This window comes from Tachysurus fulvidraco, chromosome 2 (assembly GCF_022655615.1).
Source record: "Tachysurus fulvidraco isolate hzauxx_2018 chromosome 2, HZAU_PFXX_2.0, whole genome shotgun sequence".
Lineage (NCBI taxonomy): Eukaryota > Metazoa > Chordata > Actinopteri > Siluriformes > Bagridae > Tachysurus > Tachysurus fulvidraco.
The window spans coordinates 41,314,083-41,328,322 of NC_062519.1; the positions used below are offsets into that span (position 1 = coordinate 41,314,083).

General features: G+C 40.3%; 1 protein-coding gene across 3 annotated transcripts in view; it reads right to left on the bottom strand.

Annotated features, from left to right (window-relative positions):
* tspan18a (tetraspanin 18a) overlaps positions 1-10,709 on the bottom strand; it is a 35,007-nt gene extending 24,298 nt beyond the window's left edge. For 2 of the 3 annotated variants that reach the window (XM_027178502.2, XM_027178501.2), the window contains exon 1: positions 10,528-10,708. Coding sequence is in view for 1 of the 3 variants with exons in the window: in XM_047810366.1 (XP_047666322.1) it covers positions 10,528-10,530 (3 nt within the window). In the remaining 2 variants the exon portion in view is untranslated. Of the gene's footprint in view, positions 1-10,527 lie in introns of all 3 variants that reach the window. The other variant, XM_047810366.1, reaches the window with a different exon arrangement.
* Positions 10,710-14,240: the final 3,531 nt, after the last annotated feature.

The following is a 14,240-nucleotide window of genomic DNA, read 5'->3' on the forward strand; positions in this document are numbered from 1 at the left end:
CAGAAGGTTTTATTCCCAAAAAAGATAAGTTATAATAAATATGTTAAAATATTGTAAGATAGAGCTTTATTAATCCTAAAGGAAATTCTTTTGCCAGAGACTGTTTAAGATTACAGGAGAAATAAATATAATGAAATATAAAAAATATTCTGTAGATAACATGATGTTCATTTTATTACTATATTACGAAGTTGTAATCAATAATAAGTTTATATTATGTCATTATATTAATGACAGATTTTTTTTTCTTTTTCCTTTTCCTGTCTGGAGTGAAGTTTTATTTTACTCATAGTAATACTACTACTACTACTACTACTACTACTACTACTACTACTACTACTAATAATAATAATAATAATAATAATAATAATAATAATAATTCATTTAAACTTCCATCACATGTGAGTGAAAAGTAGGGATTTAAACTACAGCTTTGACTCCACGCTCTCCTTTTAAACACACAAACACACACACACACACACACACACACACACACACACACACACACACACACACACACACACACACACACACCTAAAATTCCAACCATGAAGACACAGCATGGTTTGATCCATTAAAAATGAGCAACAGGATCAAAACTTAGTAGAAACATCTAAAAGAAGAATGACCATGTTTTACACACTTGGGGAATAAAGCTCTGTGTACTGTGTGTTTGTGTGTGTGTGTGTGTGTGTGTGTGTGTGTGTGTGTGTGTGTGTGTGTGTGTGTGTGTGGTTTATTAATATTTCGCCAGTAAGCCTCTTTTCCCACAGCTTCAGGATGAAGCTAACGTACCTCCTTCTATAACGTCTATATGCTGTCTTCCATTAACGCTGGTATAAATCACTTCATTAGCTCTGCGCACTGAGACAAACACAACCACAACAATCAATAACTATTACGTTTATACTGACCCACAATCTAGATTTATGCCCAGGACGTAATTTATTTTCTCTTCATTGCGTTGAAGAAAGAGAGAGGAATGGGACCGGAGAGGAATTCAGGAAGAAGCTACAGGTTACAAACTTACAAAAAGGGCTTTTCACTATGTTTCCTGCTAATAATCATTAAAATACTTCTAAATCTTATTATTTTTTGCATTAATAGATTAAAGGTGGGGTCTCTGTTGTTTGAAAGCCAATGTTGACATTTGAAATCACCAAAACAAACACGCCCCTAACCCAAACGGGTCCCACCCCTGTATCGATAGCTCCGCCCACACATACATACGTAACCCGGGCGACTAACATAAAGAAATGTGTCTTTATCATAGCTGAAGGGAAGAACAATACGATTGTAGATAAACAAACAAGCAAAAATGCCACACAAGCATAATGATGTAAAGGACAAAGGCATATATTAGTTCTGTGTAACAAAGCAAAACCAACGTTACTCACCTATCGAGAAGGAAAAAAGCGCCTCGGCGTCTTAAGTAAAGTCGGCCACATATTCACAGGTCGGAGTTTCCCGAGTCGATAACTCCTGAGCTAAACGCTGTTACTACACAAAACGCGGTTGTAGCTGCCTCTCTACATTACTACGATAGAAAAGAGGTGTTATTTGTGTAGTAACAGCGTTTAGCTCAGGAGTTATTGACTCGGGAAACTCCAACCTGTGAATATGTGGCCAACTTCCTGCTCCTTCAGTTCTCTCCAGCGCTGGAAAGCTGATCCTATATTAACACGTCCTACTTCTTGTCCTTATCGTAAGTCTTTCTTCTCTTTCTTTCTTTGTTTTTATCCTCCATGTCAATGTTAAAACCGCTTTCTGCTAATGTCACACATGCGCACTGAACACTCTCTCCACCCATATTGACAAGCCCCGCCCCTTTCTGCTCATTGGCTACACGTTTGTTTTGATTTGTTTTGTTTGTTGGCCTAAATTCATGCACCCCTGTGAAATATATGGAACGTTCCAGATCACACGATCAACGAGAAACTCCATTAAAATTTCTAAAAATCTTTTTCTCTCCTCCTGTTATTAATTATTTATTTTGTTCCAAAATAAATAAATTAATAAATAAATACATAATAAAAGTGCATCATTAGAAAATAATTTGCTATTTCTATGCTACAAAATGTAAAAACAAAATAAAATGACATTATTTACCTAAAACCAAAAAAAAAATCGCATTTGAATTTTGGGGTAATTCTATGATTATAAAAAGTAAAGCAAATAAAAATAATTAAATTTAAAAAAAAAAAAAAAGCAAAACCACTCATCCTGTTAATCCTGTTTAATCTGAGGAAATTGTTTTGTAAAAAAAAAAAAAAAAAAAAGTCCGGTTTAATTTTAATTTCTCACTCAAAATTTTAAGTTTCATGAGTTACGGGTTGCCAGATTGTGAACAACTCTGTAATTAGCAGACAAACATGAGCTGTTTCGAAATTCGTTTCTAATTCGCATTTGCAAGTTCAGGCTCTCTGAAGACGAAGCAGAATCTTTACTCTGTGCCATATTCACAGTTGGATCCACAGCAGCGGGAAGAATTTCTAGGAGACTTGTGCTGAATTCATCTGTCTCTCAGTGTGGGTCTGATGCTGAGCTCATGACAGGTTTTTATCTCACCCGTCTTCTTCTCTTATCACAGAGAGAGAGAGAGAGAGAGAGAGAGAATATGAGAGAGAGAGGCCAGGATTCGATTTCTCTCCATGTTCCATTTAATGATAATGGCTCATTGGTCATGGATCAATAAACCGACCTGCAAACGACCCACATTCCTACATGCATGACGCATTTTGGCCGCTTTTAACGGGCAGATCGAAATTTAGAACAGAACAAACAACAACGCCGTGATCCACCGCTGTGTTCTCCATCACTAGAGGAGATATTCTGACTTCCAGGCATGACTGTTCACTAATTTGTAGTCTAATTAACAGGGCTAATGTTACTGATTTCTGTACAAGCATGTAGGGATGTGGTTAAGGTGTTGGGCTACTGATCGGAAGGTCATGGGTTCGAACCCCAGGTCCACCAAGCTACCACTGCTTGGCCCCTGAGCAAGGCCCTTAACCCTCAGTTGCTCAGTTGTAAGTCACTCTGGATAAGGGTGTCTGCTAAATAATGTAAATGTAGTTCTTACATTTCTGTATTTACGTAGTAGAAAACTAAACGTTTATTCAATCATAAAAAAAAAGTGCACCACAAGGACGTGAGGCTCCTTTTACGAGCGTGCTATAAAGATTCTCCCCAGCTTTTGGCTTGTGTTAGTCTTTAAACCACTTAGTGGCCAGAAAAACTAGGGAAGATTCCAAAAACCTGTGTGCTATAGCTGGATTAGCTAACTGCTAACAGCTAGCATCATAACAGTAGAATCAGCCTTGGGAACTGGCAGTGATTAAACAAGCTAGTGAAGTTATGCCAGGTAGCTAGCGAGTTATGCCAGGTAGCTAGCGAGTTATGCCAGGTAGCTAGCGAGTTATGGCAGGTAGCTAGCGAGTTATGCCAGGTAGCTAGCGAGTTATGCCAGGCCAGGTAGCTAGCGAGTTATGCTAGGTAGCTAGCGAGTTATGCCAGATAGCTAGCGAGTTATGCCAGACCAGGTAGCTAGCAATTATGCTAGGTAGCTAGTGAGTTATGCCAGATAGCTAGCGAGTTATGCCAGGCAGCTAGCGAGTTATGCCAGGCAGCTAGCGAGTTGTGCCATGCAGCTAGCGAGTTATGCCAGGCAGCTAGTGAGTTATGCCAGGTAGCTAGCGTGTTATGCCAGGCAGCTAGCGAGTTATGCCAGATAGCTAGCGAGTTATGCCAGGCAGCTAGCGAGTTATGCCAGGTAGCTAACGAGTTATGCCAGGCAGCTAGCGAGTTATGCCAGGTAGCTAGCGAGTTATGCCAGGCAGCTAGCGAGTTATGCCAGGCAGCTAGCGAGTTATGCCAGGTAGCTAGCGAGTTATGCCAGGTAGCTAGCGAGTTATGCCAGGTAGCTAGCAAGTTATGCCAGGCAGCTAGCGAGTTATGCCAGGCAGCTAGCGAGTTATGCCAGGTAGTTAGCGTGTTATGCCAGGCCAGGTAGCTAGCGAGTTATGCTAGGTAGCTAGCGAGTTATGCTACTAATACTAGTAAAAATGAAACAGTTTCTTCTGTAGAGACACATGCAGCTGCTCGTATCTGGATTAGCCTAGCTCGGATGCTAAACAAATGCATCTGAATTTGTTTAGCATCCAAGTCCCAAAAAGCTGCATGTGTATCTGTATTCGAGAGCACCGCAGGACTGCTTGTGCATTCAGATAAATAAGTACAGTGGAACATCAACATACAAACATCTTTACATCTCTATCCACTCTGTCGCTAACTTTTTCCCCACATGAACAACTGGAGTCATGAGAATATTTTAAATAAATAAATAAATTAAAAAACTAATTTCAGATTTCTCCCAAATCCCAAAAAGCATAAGTAAATACAAACATTTGTGAGGTCACAGCTTCATTATTACAGAGCATGAAGTCTATTGTACATAAGCGTTTATAGCCTGCCAAAGTGCAAAACAGCCATCTGCGAGCTATAAAATATTAAGTACGGCTAAAAGAGTATCAAAGACATTTCGCAGCTGATCCGGATCAAGGCTTTGCACAACTCATGATGAAATGCAGAGCAATCACGAAGGCACTGGAAAGGTTAGACAGCAAAACAGTGCAGAGCTTTCAGGATCGACCGCAATCCTCCACAAATCTGCAGCGGGAGACAGACCCGAGAGACACCTCCAGGCCTTCTGGGCCGAGGCCAAGACTGAAAATGGTTCCCAACGCCCGGAGAGCTTCGCTTTTAAAAAACACTACATCATTGTGGCTTCTCCTTTCCAAAAGCCTGCTGTTCCGTGGTTTCTCGTGTAAACAACCAGGAGAACAATCACAAAGAAGCTCCCCACGAATACTTTCAAATCTAAACACCGAGCTCTGTGTCACAGATTGAGGAAGAGCAGAGACTGGAGTTAATCCGATTAGACCTTTAACTCCACGTGAAAGCTGTAAACAATTAGCTGTATGTGATGCGTCTAGAGATTTCGTACAGAGATATACGACGAGGAAAAAAAAGGACGTCTCAATTCATCCTTCTGACGGTTTACGTTCGGAAAAGTTCACGCTGTGCACGTTTTCTCGTCTCTAATTCATCTGGGATGCAAACTTCACAAACAACCATTATCGTAATGATTTCTAATTAATCTCTTGAGAGATAATGAGGCTACATTTCACGCACCGCCGTGCGCCTAAAGGCTACAATCTTATCACATCGACAGCGTGCGCGAGAAACACGCAGAAAATTTCACAGAATTTTATTTTGGAGTGAATCTAAAGTTCAGAGCTTTAATCAGATCAGGAGAGCGAATACAAAAAAACTTGACAAATTTCAGAGTTTAAAGACAAAAGAGAATGTGCAGTAATTTAATTCGAACCTTATTAAAGCGGTATAGTTGTCATGGGAACGTAATCATAGCATAAGTACTAAGAGGGGTTTTTTTACACCTGGTCACTTCCTGCGTTTTCTGTGATCAGATAGCTATCTGACGGTAAAAAGACCAGGTCTAAATGCCCTCCGAAACGTTTTGGAGACGGATATAAACCCGATGGTACAAACCCCTTCAGGAGGTGGTCTGGGACGCGTTTCAGATGAAACTGGACAGGTGTAAATGTATGTGGTTGTTCAAGCCACATACGTCAGCGCTATACTCCTCCCAAACGGAAGTACGTCACTCGCAGGTGACTCACGAGTCCTGCATCGTGCCAGAAACAAACGGTAAACGCTGTTTTTTGTAGCATAACCATCATAATGAGTTTTTCGTCTTCTTTTTGACCGTGTTCTGAAAACCACAGACACCAAAGCGTGTTCCGTTTCAGTTACCCCGGAAACGAGGTCAAATATATTAGCATTTTGGGCGGGAGTAGAAAGATCGGATCGATATCCGATTCGCCCAGACGCGTTTATGTGGCCCGATGTAAATGGAACAGTTTTAACAAATCAGATAGCTATCGGATCAGAGAACACACACGAAGTGACCGGGTGTAAAAAGGCCCTTAGATATACCAATGAGGTTGAGCAGTAAAAACAAAACAACAGTGAGCCTTAAACAGGAAATCGGACTGAACTTAGACAGACATCAGAGATTAGAAATGAACACGATACAGACGAACACAACCACACAACAAATCAAATGTTCCCAAACTCCTAAACTAGCGGTCACTTGATTTAGCATCTCATTTATCTCATTTCTTTAATTTATAAATTATAAAGTGTACATGGTATAGAATTCTGAACGCCAAGCTGATACGTTTAATAATTAATTAAAGTTCGTGTTAAAGATCAGCCAATCAGAACGGTTTGTTTTGCATTTCAGCCTCCTGAATCTTCAGTAAATACTAAACTGTATTATGTTGTTTTTTTCAAAGATCAGAGTTGAAAAACCGAAATGATGAAAACAAAACCACTCAGTTTAATCACAACAAACTGATTTTTGATTAAATTAAATTATACTTCATATGAATTTGATGTGTTTTCTGTATACAATTGTAAATAATAATAATAAGAAGAAGAAGAAGAAGAAGAAGAAGAAGAAGAAGAAGAACGTTCCATACACTAGATGAAGCAGGTGATCTTCACCTTAGGTTCTCTATAAACCCCGTCATTTTATGAGCGTATAAATAAACGTAAGGTATCATAAGGTGACAGACTTTAAGCTCAAGCTCCTGTTGATTCTTGAGAGAAAGGAAAAAAAAAATCGAGCCGTTTACACACACCAGATGAAAAGGCGAGACAGATGGGACTGCAGCTTGTCCCCAGACATTTCACAAGTTCCCCGCCCCAAACCTGGGCTACACTCAGGAGCAGAGATGTGCAATTGTTACACACGGCGTCTCTTTCACATTACTAATTAGCCACCACGCAGCGAGCTCCAGCTCCCTGACTCGTGTCTGAAAGCAGCAGAGTGCAGAGACACCTGTGGGTTTTATCTCCTCTTCTCCCCCATACCAAGCTCTCACAAAGCCGTACGCACGGCCCTGCTCTGCATTTCTAACACTGCAGACGGGCTACAACCGAGCGGCTATTCATCCCGGCCGAGGAAAGACCATTAGAGTCTGCAGGCAGGTGGAGCTCGGAACAATGGAGCTCTCTAATAGAGTGTTAGTTCTGAGGCTCAGAGGCAGACGAGGAACCTTTTGTGTCCGAGATCAAAACATAGAAAGCTGTTTTTTTTAGCAATCACTGAAATCCAGTGTGTGTGTGTGTGTGTGTGTGTGTGTGTGTGTGTGTGTGTGTGTGTGTGTGTGTGGCCTAAACCTTCAATAGAAATGTAAAAACGTCACAAAAATTTGCCGGACTCAATCAATTCAGATTTTGTTTTCTTATTAAATAAACATTTTTACAAATATGCAAACGGTCCAGAAATATTTTCTATCTACAAGCTTCTAGGTTGTTTGTCCCTGTAGGAATAATTATAATTTGTGTTCATTTGTCATTTACGAGCTCCGTGCTCCTGTAGTGAAGAATGGTACGTCCCGGCTTTCCACTTGGTTCGCTCTACTGCAACAGTAAGGCGGAAGAGATCTGCCAATAGGAAGGAAGGAAGGAAGGAAGAAAGGAAGGAAGAAAGGAAGAAAGAAAGAAAAAAGAAAGAAAGAAAGAAAGAAAGAAAGAAAGAAAGAAAGAAAGAAAGAAAGAAAAAAAGAAAGAAAGAAAGAAAGAAAATGCTTTCATGTTTGAATGCCTTAAAAATGTGTCTAATTTCGTGTGCATTACTGTTTTTTACAGATCTCATGGATATTTTGATATATTTCATTAATTATGTTTCCTAGAAAACCGGTTATTTGATGTCATATTTTCGATGTAATTTCTTTTTCAGATAAAACTTTTCTCCTTCTAGTATTTATATTTTTAGAATTAAAAATTGTATTCTAAACTAAATCTCGTGTAGACCCTGAACAAACTATCGAATCAGTTTTATCGATTTTATTTTTTAATTTGATGAAACGTTTCTGAGCTGTAAATCTACAGTGAAACTTATGGTGTACCGTAAAAAACATCTCATACAACCGCGATATGATCTTTTCGTCCTCTGCTCCACGCTACGGTATCTGCAGCAGATAAATGACTAACAGCCGAGAAGAACTGGCGTTATAATTCTTGATTTCACTCTCTAGCAGCCATAAGACTGACAACACCGCACCGAATATCCGCTTCGTACAGTAGGTAAAAGACTTACAGTGTGTAATTACATCTGTTTTTGAGCTGTCGTTGGTTCAGGTGTGGATTTTGGTGTGAAAGTCTGACGGTGTCTGGTGACAAAAAAAAATCAGCTTGTGTATTGGCAAGTTGACGCTTTTCACCTGAGTCAATACGGCTAATCTGTTTAATCACAGAGGGAGTAATGAGCTCTGTTTTTTCCTCACACACACACACACACACACTTCAGTAATCCAGCTAACTCTAAGTCCCTTCCGTCATCTGCCAATCGGCTCTTGGCTTTCTCCTTTTAAGCAGTTTTGCCTGTCGTAGCTAAAGCCTGAGGATGAGCAGCAGCAGAAATAAAGACAGAAAGCAGCTGTGAAAGGGATTTTCCTGACTTTTCTCCCCCGTAAATGATGAGCTGATTGTTGGCTACAGGTTTACACACACACACACACACACACACACACACATACACATACACACACACACACACACACACACAAGTATTAGACCAGAGGTCAGCCTGAATGTGTTACGCGCTCATTACATCCCCTGTTAGTAGGCGATGAGATGAGAGGAAGTCACACAACTTGAATTTTTAGAGTCTCGGATCTACAACACAGAATCTGTTTCCTCATGATAAACCCGGGAACTTTTGCTGTTCGTAGTTTCCATCACAAATTTGGAGACTGTTGTCCAAGACAGAAGGCCATTAACTCGACCCTGCGAGCTTGACAATAGCACGTATTCAGGAAAGCAAAAAATGTTAACAGTGGGCTGAAAATCAGTCATGAAGTTCACAGCTCAAAGTAAACTCTGCTTTCAGCCAGTAAAAAACAACAATGGGGTGAAATACCACTCCTGTTTTACCATCTGAAACAGATACAAATCTCACTTCATCAGTAGAAAACTAAGAAATTGGGGAGGAGCTATGTGACCGTTTAATTTGTGATGTCACAAGCTAATCTCCACAGCTTTCAACCAATCATGTTCAATACGCTAATCGGTCGAAAACGACGTTGGACTTCCCATACACTATAATTCACTGAGACAGTAAGCTGGTTATCTAGCTAACCAGACAAATGTTAGCAAAGAAAACCCAATGGTTGCTATGGTAACATTATATTTGGCAAGTTTGGCTGCTGGTAAATAAATTCATGAAAAAATTCTGACGTATATCGAGACTCATTTCTGTGAAATTTCATTCGGGCGGCGATGCTAGCAATGCAAACTATTTAGTAATAACTGACTAGCCGGCTAGCTACAAGTTAGCAAACATTTGTTATATTAGGACGGGTTTATACTTATGTGTTAAAGCTTATTTGTGCGTTATGTTTATGCATAAGGTTTTAACATAGAGTCTATTGATAGTGAACTGGTTGTTATGTGAGTCAACAAGACTAAAGGTCAAGGCTGATTGGATAGCATGGGAAAGGGGCGTGGCCGAGTCAGCACCATCACCAGTCTGGGAGCATGTTACAGGAAATATGGACTATGAAAGAGACAAATATGGACTATGAAAGAGAAATATGAACTATGACAGAACAGCAGAGCTAGCAGATTGGGGCAGTTTGAGAAACCTTTAGGTGACAAGGCGTTTGGGGGGAAATGGGCGTTTCGTAATTTGCATATTCATGTATATTCATGATTCATTTAGTTTTTTTAATTAGAAGTGAAAGTACACATGTCCTCGCCAACCATTATCACTATAAAAACCATTTAAAATACGTTAATTAAAGGATTGGTATAGATTTTTTTTTTTTTACTTTAACTGCACCAACAACAAGACGAAAGTCTAAGACACGTTATAACACGTTATAACATCACATGACATCTCTGAGATTAAAACATGAATTTGATGTTTTCACTACAATACAGAAGGATAATAAAAATCCATCAAAATAAATAATGGCTCATTTGGCATTCATAGGTTGAACTGAGAAAGCAGGACTTTCGCAGCTGATGTGGTTTCAAAAGCGAATTTTTCCCCACATTTACGCATACTTTATTTTTCCTCTGATTAAAGTGCGAATTAAAATTTCTCCCTGCAGATGTACAGCCCTGAGACAGCAGCACGGTTCAGTTTCTCATTTCCACTGACAACAAACCTGAACAACAAAAGCTGCAACAAGAAAACTGCTTTGCTGCGACACTCCGTTTGGCGCAGAATCGATACGACGCGTTTTTGCGCATCTCGAGGAGTTTGTTTGTGTTGGTTTGGGTTTTTGTTTCGCGATCGGTTTCAACGTAAAGTCTTCATTTTTGTGTCGAAAAGTTCAGCTTGAGATCTTCTCCGGTCTGCTCGCGTTACACTGACTGTGTTTTTGTTTGTTTTGTGGAAGTGAAGAAAGTGGTCTGTGTTCCACTCACCATGTGCGTTAATCCTCTCCACGATCTGCAGGAAACAATCCGGATCCACAAGGCAGAGAAACACAAACCGAGAGACTAAACGGCGTGAAAATGTAGCGACTGCGTGAACACAGTGTAGCTCCTGATCATCTCACGGATACTGCAAGCTCAGTGTGTGTGTGTGTGTGTGTGTGTGTGTGTGTGTGTGTGTGTGTGTGTGTGTGTGTGTGTGTGTGTTTCCGTGGGCGGGGACGCATGCGATCACACATATGGTCATGTTTCAGTGAGGAGTGGTCCATAAAAATTCTCAGATTCTCCCAAAAAAGGTTGTTTTATTTGGAGGATCAAGCTTTTTTTTAAAAAAAAAAAAAAAAAAAAAAGAATAACAATAAGATTTGTGGCTTTAACCTAATATCTGTAAGTTACAATAAATACTATGTCCTAAATGAATGATTTTAATCATTCATCTTTAGACAATTAGACAGTTTCGAGTAAACAGTAAATAATATAGTTTTAAAAGATTTTTGGCGAATTCGAGTTAAAATGTAAAATGATCTTAAACTGAATTAGTTTTTATTTTTATTTTCATTCCCTCTATTTCGTTTGACATGTAATGGGGCGGGGCTTATTTAATAACCACCTTGTGGGCGTGGTCTGATAATATAATTCCTGGGGAGTATGAGGATATGAGGACATAAATAATGTGCTGTTTCGACTGGAGACAGGGTTTATTTAACTCCCACACTTTGGGGAGGGGCTTAACTAATTTAGACGCAAAGGGGCGAGGCTTATTTTTAGAGAATTTAATTTCAGCACTGAGATTAATTCCTACGTTGTGCTCGGAAGAATTTATGTAATTCCAATATTATGGGCGGGGCGTATTTAATTTCCAAATTGAAGGGCGGGGCTTATTTAATCACCACACTATGGGGCGGGGCTTATATTTAGTAAGAGATGACAGAAAAAGCTAAGTAGGGAAGTGACTTGACACAAAGTTGATCATTTTCCTATAAAAGCATCCGGAATGATTGATTTCTCTTACACCACAAAAAATGTACCAATGTTTTGATTTATTAAACAATGACCCATTAAAATTTATTGTTATTCAAATGAGATTTTCTCACTTTTCACTTACATTATAGCAGCTATAAACAGTCGGCCTCTTATCAGTCTCTCTTTTATCTCGCTCTTGAGATTAATTAATATAAACACAGGAACTGAATGATCATAAAAAATCAGAAGGGAGGAGTTGTGCAGATAGTGTGTGTGTGTGTGTGTGTGTGTGTGTGTGTGTGTGTGTGTGTGTGTGTGTGTGTGTGTGTGTGTGTGTGTGTGTGTGATTATTCACACTGATTAGTGATTAGTTTATAAGAAGATCGTGTCCATTTGATTGATATAAATACTACATGACCCCCAACCAATCAGCAGTGCGTATCGCATGAAGTAAAATATAATTGAAGCACTGTTCAGCTTAATTAATGTCTGTCTGATATTTCCTGAACTCATATTCTGAAACTTTAAACACAGGAAGGAGAAGAATGTACTGAGTGATGAACAGCAAGTGCAGTGTGTGCGTGTGTGTGTGCGTGTGTGTGTGTGTGTGTGTGTGTGCTTGACCAGTGTATTAGTCATAACATTCAGTGAGAGCTCCATGCTTCCTGCAGTTACTTTAATTGACTGATCTGGGCTCTAAGAAAGTCCGGGGAGAGCTGCATGAATAATGCCTCTAGGCAAGGTGACCCAACCTGGATCATTAGATGTTCTGCTGGGGACCTGAAAGTGATATTTATAGACACAGCTACAGGTACTGTACATTACTTGACTTTCCTTTCTCGCTGTCACAGAGCACTTTAAGCCTCAGACTTGCTTTATATTCCGACAGCAGAAATGCCTGTTATTGCCAAATCTATCCCAGAGAGCACAATTGTCCGTGCTTTCAGTATGGGAGGCTCTCTCTCTCTCTCTCTCTCTCTCTCTCTCTCTCTCTCTCTCTCTCTCTCTCTCTCTCTCTCTCTCTCTCTCTATGCTGTCAATCACAGCATCAGCACAATCGTGGGTGTCTACGAGCTCCTGTGTATAGAAGAGGGTGGATAGCGCTTTCCTCTGAGTCTGTTGTGCCGGTAGCAAGACCGTGGGCGAGACCAAACTCAGGAGGAAATAGGGGACAATAAGCAAATTCCCATCATAACAACTAAAGCAAGTTAAAGAACAAGCTGTAGGACAGATATTGCTAAGGGATTTTTCAAGATTTCCAAAAATTCTGGATTCTGATCGGTTAGGATCGGTCAGTAGCAGGTGTACGGTATATTAATACACTCTATTGCATTTATGGAAGATGTCTCCAGTGTCAGCAGTGTAGCTTTAAGTTTATTGAGTTTATTGTTTAGGGTGTTATTTTTTTGACATGAACAAAGAGTTTAGATTTGTTCGAAAAGAATTAAAACAGCAGGATGTGCTGGTAAAGGGAAATAATCCACTTCACTATGGTAACAGTATGTCCGCTTCATTACTTCACCCTGTTGTTGTTTTTATTTTCCCATAATAGCACCGCACGCTGTGTTTTATTCCCTCTTCAAACCTTTGTGGCGTTCAGGTAATCTCCACAGCTGTGCTCCTTCTCTCTCTCTCTCTCTCTCTCTCTCTCTCTCTCTCTCTCTCTCTCTCTCTCCACTAATGGATAAACCAAGAGTCTGAACAGTTGCCTCATTAAATCAGCAAACCAAAAAGAAGGACCATGAAGGAATCCTGGTGACAGCTGGAGTCAGCGGCAGGCTGCGAGCCCAGTCTCCACCCACGGCTCCATTTCATCCTCCATCCTGACACCGGGAAGGAAAACACTCACGTTCAGTTCTCGTCTCTGGAAAATTGTGTCCGTGTCAGGAATACAGCGTGCATGTTTATGTTAAAACGTTACGTGTTTAGTAATTGTGTGCGTAAATTTACCAATTTAACATTTAATACAGAAATTTCAATTGCAATTCACGAAACTCAGCTTGAGAAGATAATTGCGTCGGTGTTGCTCAGTGGTCAGTAATATAATTATAATTATCTCATTTTACACGTTGACTGCACTAGAAACACAGATAATAAGCCCAAACAATGGCTCTGTTTAGCACACACACACACACACACACACACACACACACACACACACGAACACACACACACTCACACACATACACACACACATGAACACGCACAGCACATACAGTCTCACACACAACACACACAGCCTCACACACACACACACACACACACACACACACACACACACACACACACACACACACACACACACACACACACAGCACATACAGTCTCACACACAACACACACGCACGCACACACACACAAATACACACACATGAACACGCACAGCACATACAGTTTCACACACACGAACACACAACACACACGAACACACACAGCAGATACAGTCTCACATACAAAACACACACACAAAGAGAACATACAGTCTCACACACAAAACACACACAGCATACACAGCCTCACACACACACACACACACACACACAGAACATACAGTCTCACACACAAAACACACAGAGCATACACAGCCTCACACACACACACACACACACACACACACACACAGAGAGAGAGAGAGAGAGAGAGAGAGAGAAGAGATGTCACACACACACATGCAGACACTCCACGAGCAGAGCAGAAAGAGAGGACACACATTGGAAGACAGAGAGAGAGAGAGAATGACG